General features: G+C 58.3%; 1 protein-coding gene across 1 annotated transcript in view; it reads right to left on the bottom strand.

The window, feature by feature from the left end:
* Window positions 1–9161: 9161 nt before the first annotated feature.
* PRR5 (proline rich 5 (renal)) overlaps window positions 9162–17960 on the bottom strand; it is a 29831-nt gene continuing 21032 nt past the window's right edge. Inside the window, exons 5-8 of the mRNA XM_008580839.1 lie at window positions 14958–15049; window positions 14385–14525; window positions 11769–11904; window positions 9162–10136 (exon numbers count right to left, since the gene is read on the bottom strand). Of these exons, the coding sequence (XP_008579061.1) occupies window positions 9661–10136; window positions 11769–11904; window positions 14385–14525; window positions 14958–15049 (845 nt within the window). The 3' untranslated portion in view covers window positions 9162–9660. The remainder of the gene's footprint in view (window positions 10137–11768; window positions 11905–14384; window positions 14526–14957; window positions 15050–17960) is intronic.

Raw genomic sequence — 17960 nt, 5'->3', positions numbered from 1 at the left:
CGCCGGCGCCGCACCTGCCCGGGGCTCCGCGGGCGGCTCACCTGGCCCCGCCCCGGACGTGGCTCCCGGGCAGGCCCCACCTCGGCCCGGAACTGTGTCCCTGCAGCGCCCGAGCTCCTGGGCTCCGCCTGGGCCTCGGGGGACAGGGCGGGGCGGCGGCAGGTGGCGGCGCCTTGAGGCCGCGCGAGCTCAGAAGCCCCTCGCGCTGTGCACCCCGATTCCCACCGTGGCGGCGCCGCCACTTCCGCAAGGCACCCAGGCCTGGGGCGGGCACGCTCCTGGCTGATCCGATTCCCCATTTTAGGGACGTGCCAAGTGAGGCGGGAGGGGGTGAGGTTTGCAGGGAGGGAGAGGAAGCTTCAGCATTCAGCAAAGGCTCTCAAGCTGACCCCCTGGGGGCGTGGTGGGTCCCTGTGGTGGGCTCAGAACCCGACAGTAACAGGCTGACATCTCAGGTGCGTCCCTGGCCCAGGCTGAGCAGCAGGGAGGGCTTCCTGGAGGAGGGGACGTGACCAAGCGTTGTACCGCCAAAGGGTCATTCAGGGCCGAATGTGGCCTTTCTGACCACAGGAACGCCTCCTGGTCCCGCCCATGACTGGGGTCACGTAATTAGGAGGCCCAGGCTGGGGACCCAGAACCCCCGGAGGTGCCACCATCGGCCAGAGCCCTGCACAAGAGGTTGTCGTGATGTCCTTGGGTACCACCACATTCCGATTCAGGGAGCAGCTCAGTGGGGTGCAGTCCTGAGAGAATTTATGTCAGGCAGGTGTCCATTGCCCAGCTGTCTGGCTGCACCTTCGCCACCTCCTGTGGCTGCTCCCCATTTCCCTGCCCTCTGAAGATCGATGCCCGGGGGGCTCTGCACCTTTTCCCCTACCCCCTATCTCTGCCAGTCTCCTGCTTTCCACACGGCATATACCTGATGACCCCAACTAAGCTCTCCTGAGCCCCAGGCTCCTGCCCGTCACTGCCCACTGACCTTTCCACGTAGAGGCTCAGGCTCGGCAGTCCACGGGCTCCTCTCCCGGGCCTCCTATCTCATTCTTCCCCCAGCCCTGTTCAAACCCCTGGGGTCATCCTCGGCTCCTCTTTGTCTCTCACCCACTGTTGCCCATCATCAAGCCCTGATGGCTCTTCCTTCAACACGTGTCACAGGGCCGCCACTTCTCCCCACTCCACTGGCCCATGTGGGCCAGGCTGCCAGCTGCTCTCACATGGCTCAGGGAGGTGGTCACCCGCAGCTACCTGGCCCCCTTCCATCTGTTTCAACACAGTGGCCGGGAGATCCTTTCATGAGGACTCTGCCTCCCCCTGCTCAAGTGATCCCCCCACCACACACACGGGGGGTGGCATGGCTACTGGCAGCTCTGGGGTCACATGTCGTGTCCACAATCATCCATGCAGAGAAACCAAGACAATCGGGTATTGACCTCACCCCCCTCTAGAGGGGCATATGATGGCAGAGGCCAGTTGGCAGTGATTGTTTCAGGTTCCAGAAGTAACCAGGCCTAAGCCAGTCAACACAGGCCCCTCTGGCCCAGTGAGCAGTTCAGGCTAGTACAGTCAGAGTGACATGCTGGACTTTGCTGGAAATCCTCCTGCCTCTCTCTCTCTCAACCTAGTAATAGATCTGCAACATAACCAGCGCCATTTTAGACAAGGCCAAGTACAAAATGGCATTGCCCGCCCCCTCCCCTCCCCTCCCCTCCCCTGCTCTCTTTTACAAGAACCTCATGGTTTTGGAGAAAATGAAACTTCCGGCGTTTCTGCATGCACAGAATTCTCCATTCCCATGACCTAACTCAATCCCCACCCCAGAATTACATCACCCAGCTCTTGGTGCCAGCATATCAATATAAGCTCCCACCACCCTAGGTTAGCTGCTGTCCCCCATTTTCAGGGCAGCCCTGGGCTGTTCCCCACTTTGAGCACAGCCCAGCAGATTCTTTTCCTTTAATAAAGCTTGAACAGTACCTGGCATCTCTGCTCACTTTCTTTCGCCTAGATGAGGAAGCTTGGCACACCAGGAATGCTAGGCAGCCATCCCGTGACCACAGAGAGATTTAGGCTCAGGATGAAGTGGAGATGGCAAGGAACTAGGTCTTAATGACATTGCACAGCCCCTGGATCAAACCTGCCCCAAGGCCCACACTACCTCTGGACTCTAGCTAAATGCACCAATAAATTCTCTTATTGTTTAAGCTACTTTGAGTTTTCTGTTTCTTGAGATCCAAAACATTCTCTGATAGAATAGCCTTATACCTTTTAACCAAACGGCAAAGAGTTTCTCTCCTGACAGCGCTAGCAGAAAAAAATCCCAGGGAAGGCTTCTAATTGGGGAAGGCTTCTAATTGGCGGAGCCTGAGACACACAACCACTCCAGGAGTGAGAAAGGAGTCAGACCGACCAAGAGTTTGTCCTCTGCAGAGTCAGGACAGTCGGCTTCTTGCCAGTTTGGCTACAGTAGTCATGAAATGAGTGAACACGTGTCGGTATTAACAGGGAACCGTGCTGGGCACTGAATGTGACTTGCTACCAGAAGGCTGGTGCCGGGAAGCTGCTGGCTCACTGTGTGCGGTGTCCCTGGTGCCTAGCCCTGCGCCCGACACATAGTAGACGCTACCCCTGTCCACATGAGTGAACGGACCACCTCAGTCTCATTCTCTCAACACCCAAGTGGCCGCGCTTTCCATGCGAGAAGCTGTAATCATCTTACCTGCGGGTCCGTGCAACTGACATGACACAGCTGGTGTGTTGTTATTATTTTATACCGCCTTGCTCCCAGAGGACTTGAGGGGGGAGAAAGCAGAGAGGACTGTGGTGCTGTCTAACTTCTCATGCGCATATGTAGCTCAGCCTCCGATTAGAGCAGGACTGGGACCTATTTCTAGGGCAAACGCTTGGTCCCTCAAAACGCGACAAGGAAATCACGGAGATGTCTTGACTCCAGCAACATGCACACTCGATCGTTTCGACCAGTGCTTTGTGCCAGCTTCTTTTTTCCTTTTGTGGAATGAAAATGTCTTTTTTTTTCATTACCAACGTGAGATCAGTCCCTCGTGCAAGAAGGACAATTTGCAGGTTTTCTGTTTTAAAAAGCGACTTCGGACAGGAAGAGAAAACACCCCTGGTTGGCCTCAAGCTGCAGTGAGATTTCACGGTATTAAGAGATGTCGGGGGTATATACCACCCCTCTTGCATTTGTGTTTGGTGAAAATCTCATACAAATTCCACAACCATAGCTTAGTGGTATTAAAAATACACACAATAAAGCAGCAATTTAGAGTGACTGGGTGGCAATGACGGCAGGTGTGCTCCGCCATTCATAACAAAAGGAAAAAGAAACATACAGGAACTGTGAAACCCAGGCTGGCTCCCTTTCTGGTTCTTCTGTTTTTCCCCAAGCACTGCCTAATCAGTAATCAACCAGTTAGTCATTTGCTTTTGCTGCTATAACAATAACTCCTTGCATTTCAAATGCTTTGCAATAGAAAAGAAAAAATAATGATGCAGAATGAACGAATTACATCTGAATGGTATTATTCCCCGCTTGATTAAATTTGCTCTTACAAATGTTTATGAAGTCTGAGAGTGGGTTCCCCCCAAGCAGCAAATTCCACATTAATAAGTGCTGGGCATGGAGAGCTTGCAGGAGGAGGTGAAATCCCGGTCCCAGGTCTTGGGCTTCCCACTTGTTTACTTTCAGATCAGCTCCCCTGCCAGCTGCTGGAGTTGCAACTTGGCCCGCTTTTAACCTTAGAAACCATGAAACCAACCTTTCTCCATGATGTGTGGTTATGACAGCTGGATTGAGCCAAAAGGAATCTAGAAGGTCACCTTCCAGCCTCCCCCTTTGTGGGCCAGGACCCTGGGACCCAGAGGGTTAAGGGGCTGGCCTTACTGCTGTGTAGTCTTTCTTTCTTTTTAAATTATTGGCCAAGTATTACTTTCATGGTCAAGTGGAAAATCAGAAAGGAGTCAAAACTTTTAGAGGGCACCCCCTCTTGGCACACCCCACTTCCTAGCCTTTCTCTCTTCTGCTGGGGTCTTCTTTCCTCTGGGAGGGGCTTCCTCTGCGGCGGGCATCTGCACCTGTGGGACTCCCCCTCCCTATCCCAGGAGCCCGCCCATCCAGAGAGCATGTTCTCCCCCCACCTTGTGATTCCTGGGCCCCAGCCTGCCCCAGCGGTAACTTCCCCCAAACCGGAATTAGTCCTTCCAGAGGTTGCCACGGGAGCAAAGCGGGTGCTTCAGAGGACACCCCAGGGTGGGCATTGGCATTCCAAGGGCATCAGCTTTTGAGATCTCCTGCCAGCGGGTAACTGTTGAGGAGTGTGCCCCCCCCAGCACGTGCACACACATACACACACGTGCGTGCACGCGCACACCCCTAAACCAATGTTAACTTTCAGAAGGGGTGTAGTCAGCATCACCGGGCAGCCAACCGTGACTGGGTTTTCCTAAATACCACCTCGCCTGCCACAGTGGGGAGGAGGCTCACGTGACTGGGCTGGGCTCCTGGCCCCCATGAAGACCCTCTTCTGGCTTCTGGGATGGGCCTAGGGGTCTTGCTGCCTGAGGAACGGGCCTGTCACTCACAAGGTGCTACGGACTGAGTTGTGTACCCCCAAATTCACGTGCTGAATTCACCTAATCCCCAGTATGGCTGTATTTGGAGATGGGGTCTTTATGGAAGTAATTAAGGTTAAATAAGGTCAGAAGTGTGGGGCCCCGAATTGATAGGATTAGTGTCCCTATAAGAAGAGAACCAGGTCTCTCTCCATCCCTCCCCACCATGTGAGAACACAGCAGGAGGACAGCCCTCCGCATGCCAGGAGAGGCCCTCGCCAAGAAATCCATCCTGCCGAAACCCTGACCTTGGTCTTCCAGCCTCCAGTGGCTGTGACAAATAAATGTCTGTTGTTTAAGTCACCCATTCTGCGGTACTTTGTAATGGCAGCCTGACCAGGCTGAGACACAGGGCTATAGAAAATGCAGGCAGAAGCCTCCAATACCTGCTGCTCTGTGTCTTTGGTCAGATGGCATTCAGAGGTGGCTGTCTGGAGAGACGGGAGGTGGCGTGAGGACTCACAACCCTCCTGTTCAGGAAACCCGCCAGGGGTGACACAGGGAGGCTGCTCTTCCAGGGCTGTGTGTGTGTGAGTGTGAAGGGGTGTGTGTGTGTGTGTGTGTGTGTGCAAGCACGTATGATTGTGTGATCATGTATTTGTGTGATTGCGTATTTGTGTGCAAGTGTGCATGCATGTGAAATGTATGTACGCGTGTGTGTATGTGTACATACGCGTGTGTATGAGAGTGTACGTGTGAGGGATATGACTGAATAGCCCAGACCTTGGCGAATGTGCTAATGTCGCTGTGCGGGTAAGACAGTGAGCCTTCCAGCAACAAGGTGGGAGAAGTTTCAGGAGTAGCTGGGGTTGCCTCTGGCTTCCTGGGTGTAAAGTGGGGTCAGTGGCCTCCCGTGCTTTTCCTTCTCCCTGTTGCTGTGGCAGAGGGAGAACACAGTGGCCTAAACCAAATGAAACACAAATCAGAGACACAGATGAACACCCTTCAGGTGACACCAGACACATTTACAGACATTCACTGTTCTTGTTGCAAACTTAAGAATCAATGAATTGGCCCCTTTATAGGAAAGAACTTCTGAGACCTCCCAGTCCATGTTCCTGTCTGGGCTGCTCCCCTGCCCAGAACGTGGGACCCCCCTTCTGGTCCCTGCTCATCCCTCCATGCGCCCGTAAAAGGAATCCTCTGCCATGAACGCCCCAAGTCTTCAGAGGGATCAGCACAAGCCTGCCCTCCAGGGCTCACGGGCCCTACAGAGGGGGTTCGGGGAGGGGTGGCCAATGCTCCCCACAGAGGGACCAAGGTGCATTTTGTGGTCAGGGTACCCTGAGAGCTCAGAAGAAAGGAGTCTGCCAGGCAGACATTCCAGGTGCAGGGAAAGTGAACAGAGAATGAGAAAACGGAGCCGACACGGTGAGGGGCCTGAAGGTGAGCTTGTGCACGTGTGTGCACGCACAGGTGTGTGCATGTGCACGGGGGAGGGGCCAGGTGCGGCGAGGCCAGCTGACCCGTCTCCATGAATGGTTTTCCATACCAGGCTGCAATGTGCATCCTCTACCCCAGAGGCACTGGCGCAGTGAGGGGCTCCGTGTGGGGCAAGAGGCAGCTGGTGCTTGCCCGCCCAGTGCTGACCCGGCTGGAGGAGTGGGGCATGGATCAGGAGCTCCGAAGCTGCTGTGGTCTCTGGGAGATGAGGCAGCCTAGGCAGGCCAGGGCAGGGGGCCAAGGAGGAGAGTCCAGCAGGAATGAAGTGGAGTGACCTGACCTGGGGACCGTTTGCTTAGCAGGACTTTTCATTCTGGGCTTTTGGAACATCTGCCTCCAACACTAGAGGGCAGCCCGTGTTTGGTGCAGATGACAGCGCCCTATTTATTGCTCCTGAAGGGAATCAGCCAAGATCTGGCTGAAATGCAGATTCAGGGTCCACAGGGCCTGAGATGGTGCACCTGCGAGGTCAGGGGTGGAGCATTCAGGAGACTCCCCTCAGAACTTAACGCAGACACACGAAAGACAAAAACAGTAAAAGTTTCTCTATCCCCAGCTCTGGAGGTGCAGAGGAAACAGCCCCATTGGAGAAGTCCCCTGAGGGTGCTGATGATAGAGCAACCGATAATCAACTAATTAACCAATTATTTCACTCGTTCAATGATGTCAGTGTTATAACACCAAGGTCAGGGGTTCAGATCCCCAAACTGGCCAGTGCCAAACAAAACAACAAACGTCAGGGTATCTGGTGATCCAGTGGGAGAGGAAGGGACGCCCCTGGGGCTGGCCTTCCCATGAGGGAGACAACTTCATGCTTGAATACTCCCTCTTGCAGGGGTGGATTTCCCAAGAGCTCGTGAAGCTAAAACCTCCAGCCCCTCTCCAAGGGCTTGGGTCCCTTCTTCCACAGCCTGGCCCAGGAGCACTGTGGCCTTGTGCTCGAATGTTTCATATTTGCAAATGCTTGAGTTTCTCCACAACTGGTTGAAACCAGTTTCTCTCCACTCTTTTAAAGAAAACCTCCCACAAGGTACAAGCCTCTGGCTAGGCATCCTTTTGTACCTGCAAATTCAAATTTCAGACAGCAGGAGAGTGGGTGGGGACACTGGATGTGGTTTGGGGCTGGGACAGAGGACACTCAGGAGGGGTGGGGGGGAGGGCAGATGCAGGAGTAGAGGGCCACAATGTGGGCCACAGGAAGCTTGGGACTCGGCCCAAGCATGCCGGTGGCCAAAAGGAGTCACGTTCAGTGACATGACCTCCATTGTAAGGTCTGGTTGCTGCAAGAGACCAAAGCATTCAAGTCTTGGTGAAAGGTTCTGTCGGACCTGGGGCCTGTGACAGCTGGTCTTCTATTCTAACTTATGTTTTCCACGGTCTGGGTTTTTCATTTACAATTTACACCCAGATGCGTTGATAGAGATCAGCTTAGAAGTCTTTTCAGAACAAGGTGGGTCTAACTCACAGATGCACTCACAGCCCCTTGCCGGGCTGCTCCTTTACGGGGCCGCGGTGCAGCCCTGGCCGGAGCGGGCTCCTCGCTTCCTCAGGGCCCTGCTGCGGGACCAGGCTCCGTGCCCACCTCCCATCTGTAGGTGTGGACACTGCTGCCTGGTGTCTAGAGGATTAGTCAGAGAGCTCAGAGACCACCAAGGAAAGGCACTGCCTTGCTATGGGCCAGAGTGCCAGCAGGTGCCACCAGAGTCCCATGGGATCAGACCAGGCCCAGCAGCCCTCAGGGGCCCAGAAGCTTAATAGGGGGTACCCAAATCTATGATGCAGCCCCCAGCACTTGGGGCTGGTAGGAGGACAGAGGGCCCAGCACCCTGCTGCGGGAAGTGCCCGGACAGTCAGCTCCCTGCCATGGCTTCTGTCCCTTTGGTCCTTCTGCCTAAAAGTGACCTCCGGGGGCTGGGCCAGCCTGGTGGCGCACTGCTACAGTGCGCCGCTTGGGAGTGTGGTGGCGCTCCCACCGAGGGTTCGGATCCCACATACAGACCGGTTCCCGCTCACTGGCTGAGCGAGGTGTGGGAGCAACACTGAGGGTTGCGATCCCGTGGCCGGTCCCGGTCCGGTACAGGCGCGACACTGAGGGTTGCGATCCGTTGCCGGACACGAAAAAAGACAAAAAGGAAAAAAAAATAATAAAAAAAAATAATAAAAGTGACCTCCGGGGACCTTGATAACGGCCACCTGAAATCCCCAACCTGGGATTAGTTGGCTCCCAGCCCATCCCGAATTCCATGAGGGAACTGGGAGACAAGGAGGTTCAGGGATCTGGGCCCCATCAGCCGAGCTGAGCGGTTGTCAGACCCTGAGCCCAGTTCCTCTGGGGTTGGGGGTCACTCTTGCTTCCGTAGGTGCCTGGCTGACCCCTGCCTGGGTCAGCAGGTGGAACAGGTGCAGAAAAGCCCTCTTGCCCCGACCAGAAGAGACTCCACCCACTCTCTCCCCCTAGAGGCCACACCAATCCCTGGCCCTTTAAAAAGGGGCCTAGAGAAGCCTGCCCTGGGCACGGCTTCTGCCCTGTCAGGGGTCAGGGTGCCCTTGGTGCCTGGCTGGCCTGTGGCAACCCTGCCAGCTCTCAGGAACATTTGATCTCCACTCACCCAGGGGGCAGGGAGCAGCCCCTGTCCAGATGCTTCCAGAATGGGACATCCTGACCGCTGAGGCCTCGGGGGAAACCTGTCTGGGGGCAGTGTGGTTGCAGGTTCTGTCAGAGCAGGAGTTAGTGTGTCCCCCACAGGCCAAGAGGCATTCAGCAGGTATCCCCCATCCCTCCCTCTCTCCTCAGCTTCAGAGGTTCTATCCCAGCTAATGCTGGGGCAAAGTCAGAGGCCAAACCCCCTGCAGCAGAGCCTGTGACCTGTACCCAGACCCCACCCTAGTGTTCCAGCCCTTCCATCAGGATGGGACTGAGAAATTGAAACAGAAAGAAATCTGTGGCCTGGACAGTGTCCATGGGCCTCCCTCCCCCTCCACCAAGGCCCCCAGCCACAGGCTCTAGGAACCTGCCCTCTCCAGGAGTGGGGAGGGGAGGCCCCTGGAAAGATGCCCATGGGACCTGGCACTGCAGACATGAACCTGGGAGCCGGACAGACACGTTTTATTCTTCCCCTCCTGTCCCCATGGCCACCCCAGGCAGAGGGAGGACAGGCTGTTAGGCGAATCCTGGGGCAAGGTCACACACCCCAATCCCAGGTCTCGCTGTGGCCTGAGGTGGGTGGTTGGGGGATGGACAGGTCTACTGCCTAGTCATAGGCAGAATCCACCGGATTCACATTCTCTGTGGACAGGTTTGGACACTGGAGGGCTGGGGTGGGTGAGGAGGCAGGTCCCTGTCCATGCCACCAGGCTGACCTGTGCACCAGGCGACGCTGGCTCAGATGGCCCCCAAACGGACTTGGACCGAGCAGGGTAGGCGGATGGTTTTTCCAACAAAGACTTGGAAATATAAAGTGACCACGGCCGGAGACGAGGCCAACAGGGGACCGGCGAGGATGAGACAGAGTAAAAAAGTCTCGCACGCACACACATGGATGTGCACACATGCGGGTCCGTGAAAATGCCAGGCCAGCCACGAGGCCCTCACACCACACTCTGCCGGCCCCCGGCCCCCTCAAAGTCAGAAATGCCAGAGCTGTGGCCCCGGCCAAAGTCAATGAAAATTCCTTCGGAATCCGAGTCGACGGACTCCAGGATCTGGTCCACCAGGTTCTCGGGGCTGGAGGTGGGTGGGGAGCTGCGGGCTGGGCTCGGGCCCTGCTCGGGGGACTGGGTAGGTGGGTACAGTCTGCTGGGGCAGGGCCCCGTGTGGGGTGCTGGGGAGGACCTGAAGGTCACTGAAGGGCCCTGGCCGGGTGTGTCAGCGAAGCCCTGGGGCTCAGGACAGGACGTCATCTCGGAGACGGAGTGCCTGCGGATGCTGGTGCCGCCGGCCACCGTGCCCTCAGCTTCATGTTCTGCCACCGGGTTCAGCAGCGGCGTGTTGTAGCTCTTGGAGCGCACCACTGGGTTCTTGGCCAGGATGTCCCCTGAGCGGGAGCGGCGCAGGAAGCGCTTCTCTGGAGAGAGACACAACAGTCACAAGGGCGTCTTGCAGAGAGGCCAGGCCTGTGGGCACTGCTGCCCCCCACCGCACACCTAGGCGCCTCCGTGCACCAGGCTCTACCTTTGGGCAGGTGCTACCTGTTGAGTGCCTAACTCTGCGTGCAGAGCAGCTGCAGGGTAAGGCCTGCTGATGTGGGTTCTGGGCCCAGCCCCGCAGGCCCCTGCCTGATGTGAGAGGGATGTGGGTTTTTGGCCTCTGCTCTGATGGGTCCTCCTCTTCTTGGTCCCAGCCTCAGCCTGGACAGCCAGGGCCTCATGTCAGCTGCCTGGGTCTGAATCTGCACCTTGCCAGGGACCTGTGTAAGACCCTGGGTAAATTATGTAACTTCCCTGTGCCTCGGTTTCCCCACCTGTGGAAGTCTGAAAATCTTGGCATTTGCTAGGTGCCTGCACTTCCCTAGGTAGACCTGGCCCCTGCCCTTGTGGGCTGGTGTCATGCGGGGGAGGGTAGCAGGCCCGCACAGGTGAGCCCCAAGGTCAGGTGGTGGTAATGCTGCAATGGAAGGTCAGGGCTAGGATTTTATTCTGAGTGTGGAGGAAGCCCATGACTGGGCAGTTGTAAATGGGCCTTGCTGGCCACTGTGTGGAGAGTAATAGACGGCAGGGGGCAAGGGTACACTTGGGGACCCAGTTGGGAGACCCCTCCGGTCATGTGGGCAGGACACTGGGTGGAGGGTAGGTTTCAGGCTCCCACTCAGGACCCTGCAGTTCCCCACAGTGGCCACCAGGTGGCAGGGCTGAGTGCAGCAAGCAGCTCAGGGTCCTTTTCTGGACTGGGAGGCGAGAGGGTCCCTCCTCGCTGGGGCTGGGTCCCATCATCCAGGGCCACATGGAGCCTGGGAGACACAAAGTTCTCCTCCAACTGCTGGGGCCCCTGCTTGAGCTGAGACACACTCAGTGGGCGGGCTTCATGACAGAAGGTAGGCACAGCAGTGTCACTCCAGTTTAGGAGCACATTCCTGAGTAGCTCTGGTACCACCGCTGTCCCTTCAGCACAGGAGGCTCCTGTCCTTCAACTCAGCGGTAGCCTTGGGGACACACTGGTCTGCCTCCCCTGCTGGACCAGAGCCCGTGAGGGTGGGGCTTAGCCTCTGGGGCTGGTGTGTGGTAGGTGCTTAATGACATTGCTGAATGAACCAACAGGCCCTCCAGAGGAGTAACGTGACTGGCTTCTGCTGGGCACGCCAGGCAGCCCCAGTACGCCCCTCCATAGGTATCAGCCCTGCCCACCCCCAAGCCCCGTCCCTCCTTCCCCACGTGTCCTCTGAGCCAGGATTTCTCTGCATGGTCAACTCCCGACTTCCACAGATGTGACATCCTGGGGAGCGCAGGGGCCTCTGTGGGGCTTGTCACATCACTGTTCATAGTGTCTGTCCCTGGGTTCCCCATCTCCATGTGTCCAGCTCAGCCTGCAGCAGGGCTGGTGTAGGCTCAGGACAGGCTTGCTGTATAACTGAAAAGCTAATCCTGAGGGGGACCCTGGCTCTGCCATGACTTAGCTGCGGGGCCTCAGAGTGGCCATCTGTTCACTAGTGGATGGGGCTGGTGGTCATCCCTGCCCCAGCCCAAGCCCAGGTGACCCCTACCCAGGATGCAGGAGTGGGTGAAAGGCCCCTCGCTGGAGTAGAGGCCAAAGGTGCCCAGGTAGGGCGACACCACCTTCTGGATCAGTGTCTCCAGGCGCAGGTAGTCCTCAGTCACGCCCCTGGACTCATGCACCCCCTGCAAGACAGCGAGGGACGGTCCCACTTGAGCCTGCCAGCCCGAGACCCTCACCCATGCTGTTCCGTCCATAGACAGCCTGTCCTCTGCCTTCCTGCTCCCCATTCCCAGGAGGACCACAGTGACCTCCCTTCCCAGCCCTCAGAACGGGTGGCCTGAGTCACCGTGCTGCTCCAACACCCACCGTGGCAGCACCCGGCAGCCGTTATGGTCTGGGAGACCATGACGCCTGTGGAAAAGGACCTGGCGGCCACATAAGGGGTGCATCCTGCACCCTCTACCCCTCGGAGAGGTCCCCTGTGCACTGGCATCCTAGAGGCTTGGGGAAGCCCCTCGGGAGCTGCCAGGTGACCTCACCCATGGAGGGCCAGGCTTGCTCACCCGGGTTCCGGCACTCACCTCCTTGCTCCGGGAGCACTGTAGGCGGGAAAGGCTGCCACACAGGGTCAGGCCCATCTGCAGAATCGCCCCCCAACATGTGCCCCACACGCTCCTTCCCGACCCCTCACTCAGGCTGCTTCCCCTGCCGGGTCTCATCTCCCTCCTCCAGAGTTTTAAAGGGATCACAGGCACCTCCAGTGTTATTAGAGCCAAAGTCTGAGAAATGAGGCCGCCACAGGACAGTCCCATCTCAGTCTCGCTCACTTAGCTGTGGGCTGAACCAGGGCAGAGGGCTGGACGTCTACTGAGTGCTTGCTGAATGCATGCATGAATGAACGAATGAGTGAAAGACCGTGGGCTTCAAGGGGCTGCCAGCAAGTTAAGGGCCCAGAAACTCAGGTAAAATGTTAAGTGTCAAGCCAGCAAGAAGTGACACTGTTCTCAGTGCTGAGACAGGCCGCTCCAAGGCAGGGGGTCGTGGGATTCCATGGGTGCCCTCGGTAAGGTCACCCAGACTAACGGGGGTATCCCACATTTCCCTGGACAGTCTCTGCCACAGCAGCAGAGGCTCGGATGGGACGACGATGGCCCCAGCTACTCTTACTAAGCTGCGCTGGGCATTTGTGAGCTTTGCGCCATTTTCCCCTTAACCTGCATGAAGTCATGTCCCTCCCAGGTGCCGAAATGCAGGCCCTAGGGCTGGGTCATCTGTGTGCACAGCCACTCAGGGAGATCAGAGCCCTGGTTTCTGGGACGCTGCAAGAAGGAACTGCGATGCTGTGGGGGAGACACAGGGCACAGTAGGTCCTCCACACACACTGGCAGGCAGCTGTGATGTCAGATCCACTCGGGACTTGAAAAGTGGGGGCCAAGTTCACAGCAGACTAGGACAAGGTCGGGAGACAAGTTCATTGAAAGACCAGGCAAGGCCATTCAGGGTGTGGGGCAGGGGCAGGGCAATGGTGGAGGTTTGTGGTGGGGCATGATCTGGGGACAGAGGGGCCACGCCCAGGAGGCTGCATGAGGGCAGTGACCAGCAGGGGGCAGCACCGTCCCAGCCTCGGCCGCCACCCCAGGTGTTCACTGGATGAAGGTGTGACTTTCTCAGCAGCATCGGAATCCCAGCCCGCGCTGCCTGCCTTACATTTGCTTTCCCTCATTCTCCTCACACCTGCCCTGCCAAGTAGGAGGTCCCTCAAGGCTCCCAGCTTCAACCCAGCCAGGTCCGACCTAAAATCTCTCATAATCCAACTAGCAGGGGGCGTCCTGCCTGGCTGCCAGGAGGACCACCGGCCTCCCACTCAGCGCAGCCCAGCCCCCTCGACCCTGCAAACCTCCACACGCAGCAGCCTCTTCCTTGCTCTGGAATCCTCACTGGGTGCCCTGTGCCCCCAGGACTGACCCCAGAGACCTTAGTTTTAAAGGATTTCCATGTGTGTAGAGGGATTCAGAACAAGGAGGGCTTTGGAGCCTGTGAGAATCGGGATGAGGCCAGAATCCCGCCCTTGTTAGCTCTGGACAGGCAGGACTCTATTTCCCCACCTGCAAAATCGGGCAGCTGACGGTGCCTATGCTGTCCTGTGACAGTGAGATGAGCCAGCAAGCTGTAAGGTGCTGGGGAAGCAGCAGGGTGCAGAGGATGCCACTGGTGGCCGTCATCCCCGCTTCTGGGGCAGGTACCCCTCCCCGCAGCTGCCGTGAATGTGCCTGCTAAGAGCTCCCAGGTCCCCTCCTAGCAGTCCTGGCTGATGAGCGGCACCTGGACAGAGATGTCTGGAACCATTTGTGGGTGTGTCTGTAGGTGGGGGAATCCATGGCCCCAGTGACTGACTGATAAGGGTTAGCATCAAAGCCCAGCCCCCCATAGGCAGCCGTGGGATCAGGGGGAAGCAAGTTCTCCCCTGAACCCACAGCTTTTTCTGGCTCCTTCCTGGCCTCACTCTCTCACGGGTCCCCATCCGTAAGTCATGTGCCCCCAAATTCCCGTCTCAGGCTCTGCCTCTGAAAAGCCTGATCCCAGAAACACCATGGGTGCCTGTGCCTGACCTGGGCCCACTGACGCCCCGACACTGTGATGAGCACCCCCTCGTCCTCCCCACCTGCAGCACCAGCAGCATCTGTACAATGGCGGGGGGAACGCGAGCGTGGGCGCGGGCCAGCGCATCCTCCAGCTTCACGCTGAGGGTGATGGTGTTCCGGAAGTGCAGCAGGGCCAGCTGGCGCACCGACGGCTCCTTGCCCTGTGGACACAGAAGGCACCGCTGTCACGAGTAGCTTCGCCCCCTCCCCGCCCCCATTCTGGGGCCTGACACGGGAATGGACCTGTGGGCCTTCAGACCCCTCCACCCTGTCTCCCCCAGATGACCCCTGCCCCAAGGAGAGAAGACCCCTTCTGCTTCCCCTAGCAAGGGACAGGTCACTGTCACACACAGAGCCTCTACTGTGTGCCAGCTGGCCAGCCTAACGGCTCCAGGTTTAGAGGCAGGGTGATGTCCTCATCTGCATCCTGTAGGAGTGCAAACAGGTTCTGAGAGGTCCAGGGATGTGCCCAGGCTCAGGCAGCCATAAAGGCAGCAAGGGGCAAAGCAGGTATGCCCCCCCAGCCAGCAGCCTGCTAGCCTAGAATCAGGCTGGGGCTCCCTGCCCCTCACTGCCCACGCTCAGCTGCTCACCTGCACGGGGTAGAAGATGGCCTGCAGCGTGGGCAGCACGTCACTGAAGAAAAAGTCCCAGGTCTCCGCCAGCGCATCCAGCAGCTTCTGTCCTGTGGGCACGGGCAGCAGTCACCGCCCGTCCTGAATGGCTCACCCAGGATGGCAGGAGGACATGAGAGCTGACGGTTTGGGCTCAGGGCCTGAGAGATGCCTGCCCGAGGCCGATGCCCAGCTCTGCCATTTGGCAGCTTGTGGCCTGCTAACCTTGGCCTCCCCATTTGTAAAACAGGAGGGCATCGTAACAGGCCAGTCTCCCGGAGCTGGCGGCATGGAAAGGGACTACACCATGGGGTGCTTGCACGGAGTTTGTGCTGGGAAATGCCAGCAGCCACTACCGTCTCTTGTCATGCAGTAGCCAACACAGGTGCACCCCGCATGGTTCAGCGACAGCCTAGTCTCATCAGACTCTTAACGGCTCTGCCAGGCGCCTGAGGAATTCAGCCTCCCACTCCCCAGCCTGTCCATTCTTCCGTCCCTCCGACCAACATTTGCAAAGCACCCTCTCTGTGCCAGGCCTGATGCCAGGCACTGGGGACCCAGCCAAGCCCCAAACAGCCCCAGACCCATCACATGACAGGGAAGCAGGACACTGAACAGCAATTATGAGGACAGCAGTGAGGGGTGACCTCCACTGAGCAGACAAAGGGACCAAGCCACCGGGAGGAGGGGTGCCACCGCTAGCCCCCCTGGCTGCAGTCTCAGTCTTCCCCCTCAAGGGCCCAGGGCCATCCCGCTCCAGGCGGCCGCTGGTGAGGTCTGGGGAGCCAGGGAGATCATGCCCAACAGCAGCACCACACAAGGTAGGAGGAGAGGAGAAAGGGCGGAGGATTAGACAGGGAGGGCTTCCTGGAGGAGGTGCTGTCTGGGCTGGATACAGGGGATGGGCTTGCCAGACTGATGGCATGGGGGGCACATCTTGGCATGTGAACCTCTAAAGCAGATATGTGAAAAGCCCTGTGGCACCTCTGCCAGCCCTGGGAGGAGTGGTGCCATCCACCGGGTGGGCAGCCCTTGGGGGACGGGGACAGCTGAGGTGCCCCAAGCTGGCTCTGGGCTCCACTGTGAGATGCAATGTGCGGAACCCTTGGCTGTTTTGCCTGCGCTGAGCAGAGCTAGAAGGAAGGGTTGCTGGGTCCCAGGGAGGGCAGGCACTGGCACGCATCGAGGGCACTGGGAATGGAGCCTGGCCAGTAGCAGCCCCAGGGGGCCCAGGACAGCCTGGCCTGTGTGTGGTCCAGCTGCTGCCCCCTGCTGCACTCCTGGCTCCCTGGGTGGCCCACACCTGGTTCCGTGGGTGTCGGGAGTGGGCAGGAATGCCTGGGACGGCGGATGCTTGCTGCCCTGCGGAACTGCTGCACACAAAGTCCCTTCAGTTCCTTGCCACCGTTGCGGCAGGAAGAAAGGCAGCTCAGTTCCCTGGGCCGGTCGTGGGGTGGCTCTGGGCACCGGCCAGGCCCGCATTCTGCTGAGTGCAGGCGATTCTCCAGCCCACGGGGCGGAAATGCTACGGAAAGCAGAGGTTGTAAAACACAGACTCCAAGCCCCGGCCAGAGCCACACACTGACCAAGGGGCCAGTAAGGATAGCCTTGTCTGCTGGCTGGGTTCTCTGCCAGGGACTGTCATCTGGAAGCACCTGGGGAGCACTGGGTGTGTTGGGGGTTACAGAGTTGGATGGCACGGAGTTGAAACCCCCTCTGCACTTCGCTGTGGGACCTCAGGGAAGTTCCTCAAGTTGAGTCTCAGTGGTACCCTCTGTAAAATGGGTGGATAAACACCCCACAAAGGCAGGGATAAAATAGGATCAGTTTTGCTGCTGACATGACATGGGGGGTGTGCAGGTGGCTGTGCCTGGGCTCAGACCGGCTGTGGCAGGCGCTGACACTCTGCATGCAGCCAGCCCACGTGGGGCTGTGGCTGGATCTCACCCTGGGGGCGGTCAGTGTCGTCCATCTCTCTCTCCTCCTTTACTCAGTCCATGGGTGCTGCAGGTGATTGTGCAGGCCCCAGAAGAGGAACAAACTGGGTTGACCCCTGGCTCAAATGTCACAGCTCAGGGAGACCCAGGGTCGGTGATGACCACGGGGTGGTGGTAAAGGCCACGAGCAGGGCTCTGGTGGAGCGGAGGCCAAGGGTGTGTGGCAGGGGACGGCCATGGCACAGACATGGAGACAAGTGTGCAAAGGCCACTGGTGGCACAGTTTGTCACATGACCTACACCAGGTTCAGGGTCCTGGTGGACAAGAGATGGCAGATGCCAGGGCCTGCAGCCGGCAGACCACAGGCCCCCCTCAGAGGAGCTGCTGGGGGGCTGCAGCTGGAGCCCATCAGACCATAGCCGGAGATGCAGCCCAGCCTTCGCCCTTCCCAGGGAGGGAGCCCGCTGCCCCAGGGCTGCTCCTCCATGCTGTCCGTTTCCTGGAATTGCCCTGCTGGGAGGCTGAAGTCCAAGGCCTCACAGGAGGCTGGAGAGAACGGGCAGGCAGCCAGGTCCAGGGGCTGCTGCCCCATACGGGGTCCACCTCCCTCCGCCCCCTCTGGCACAGTCATGGGCTGAGGGCGTGTTTGGCCACAGGGAGCAGTTTCAAGGTGAAGAGCTCTCACTGGGACCCAGACGGGTGTGGGTAGGACGGGGAGGCTCCTGAGGCTGCCCTGCGGGGGGGTCAAGTGGGTTACTGTCCCCACTGCATGGGGGCTAAAGGGGCCAGACATCCTCCTGAACAGAACACATTCTGAGGCCCTACTCAAGGGCCACTGCCTCCGGGCAGCCCTCCCTGCCTGCCACCGTAGAGTTAACCCGTCCTTCCGAAGGGCTTCCCTTTGCCCTACTATTCATGACATTGGACTGTCACCATCTGGTCCATGTCTGTGTCCCAAATGGGCTGTGAGTCCCTACAGGGCAGGGCCTGGGTCCCCTCCATCTCCCGGTCCTCAGAGGCCACCTGGAGCCTGGCACGTAGTGA

The sequence above is a fragment of the Galeopterus variegatus genome, unplaced genomic scaffold, assembly GCF_000696425.1.
Source record: "Galeopterus variegatus unplaced genomic scaffold, G_variegatus-3.0.2 Scaffold2169, whole genome shotgun sequence".
In the NCBI taxonomy this organism is placed as follows: Eukaryota; Metazoa; Chordata; class Mammalia; order Dermoptera; family Cynocephalidae; genus Galeopterus; species Galeopterus variegatus.
Note: the sequence above shows the minus strand (reverse complement) of the source record. Positions and strands in the feature narration are given on the sequence as shown.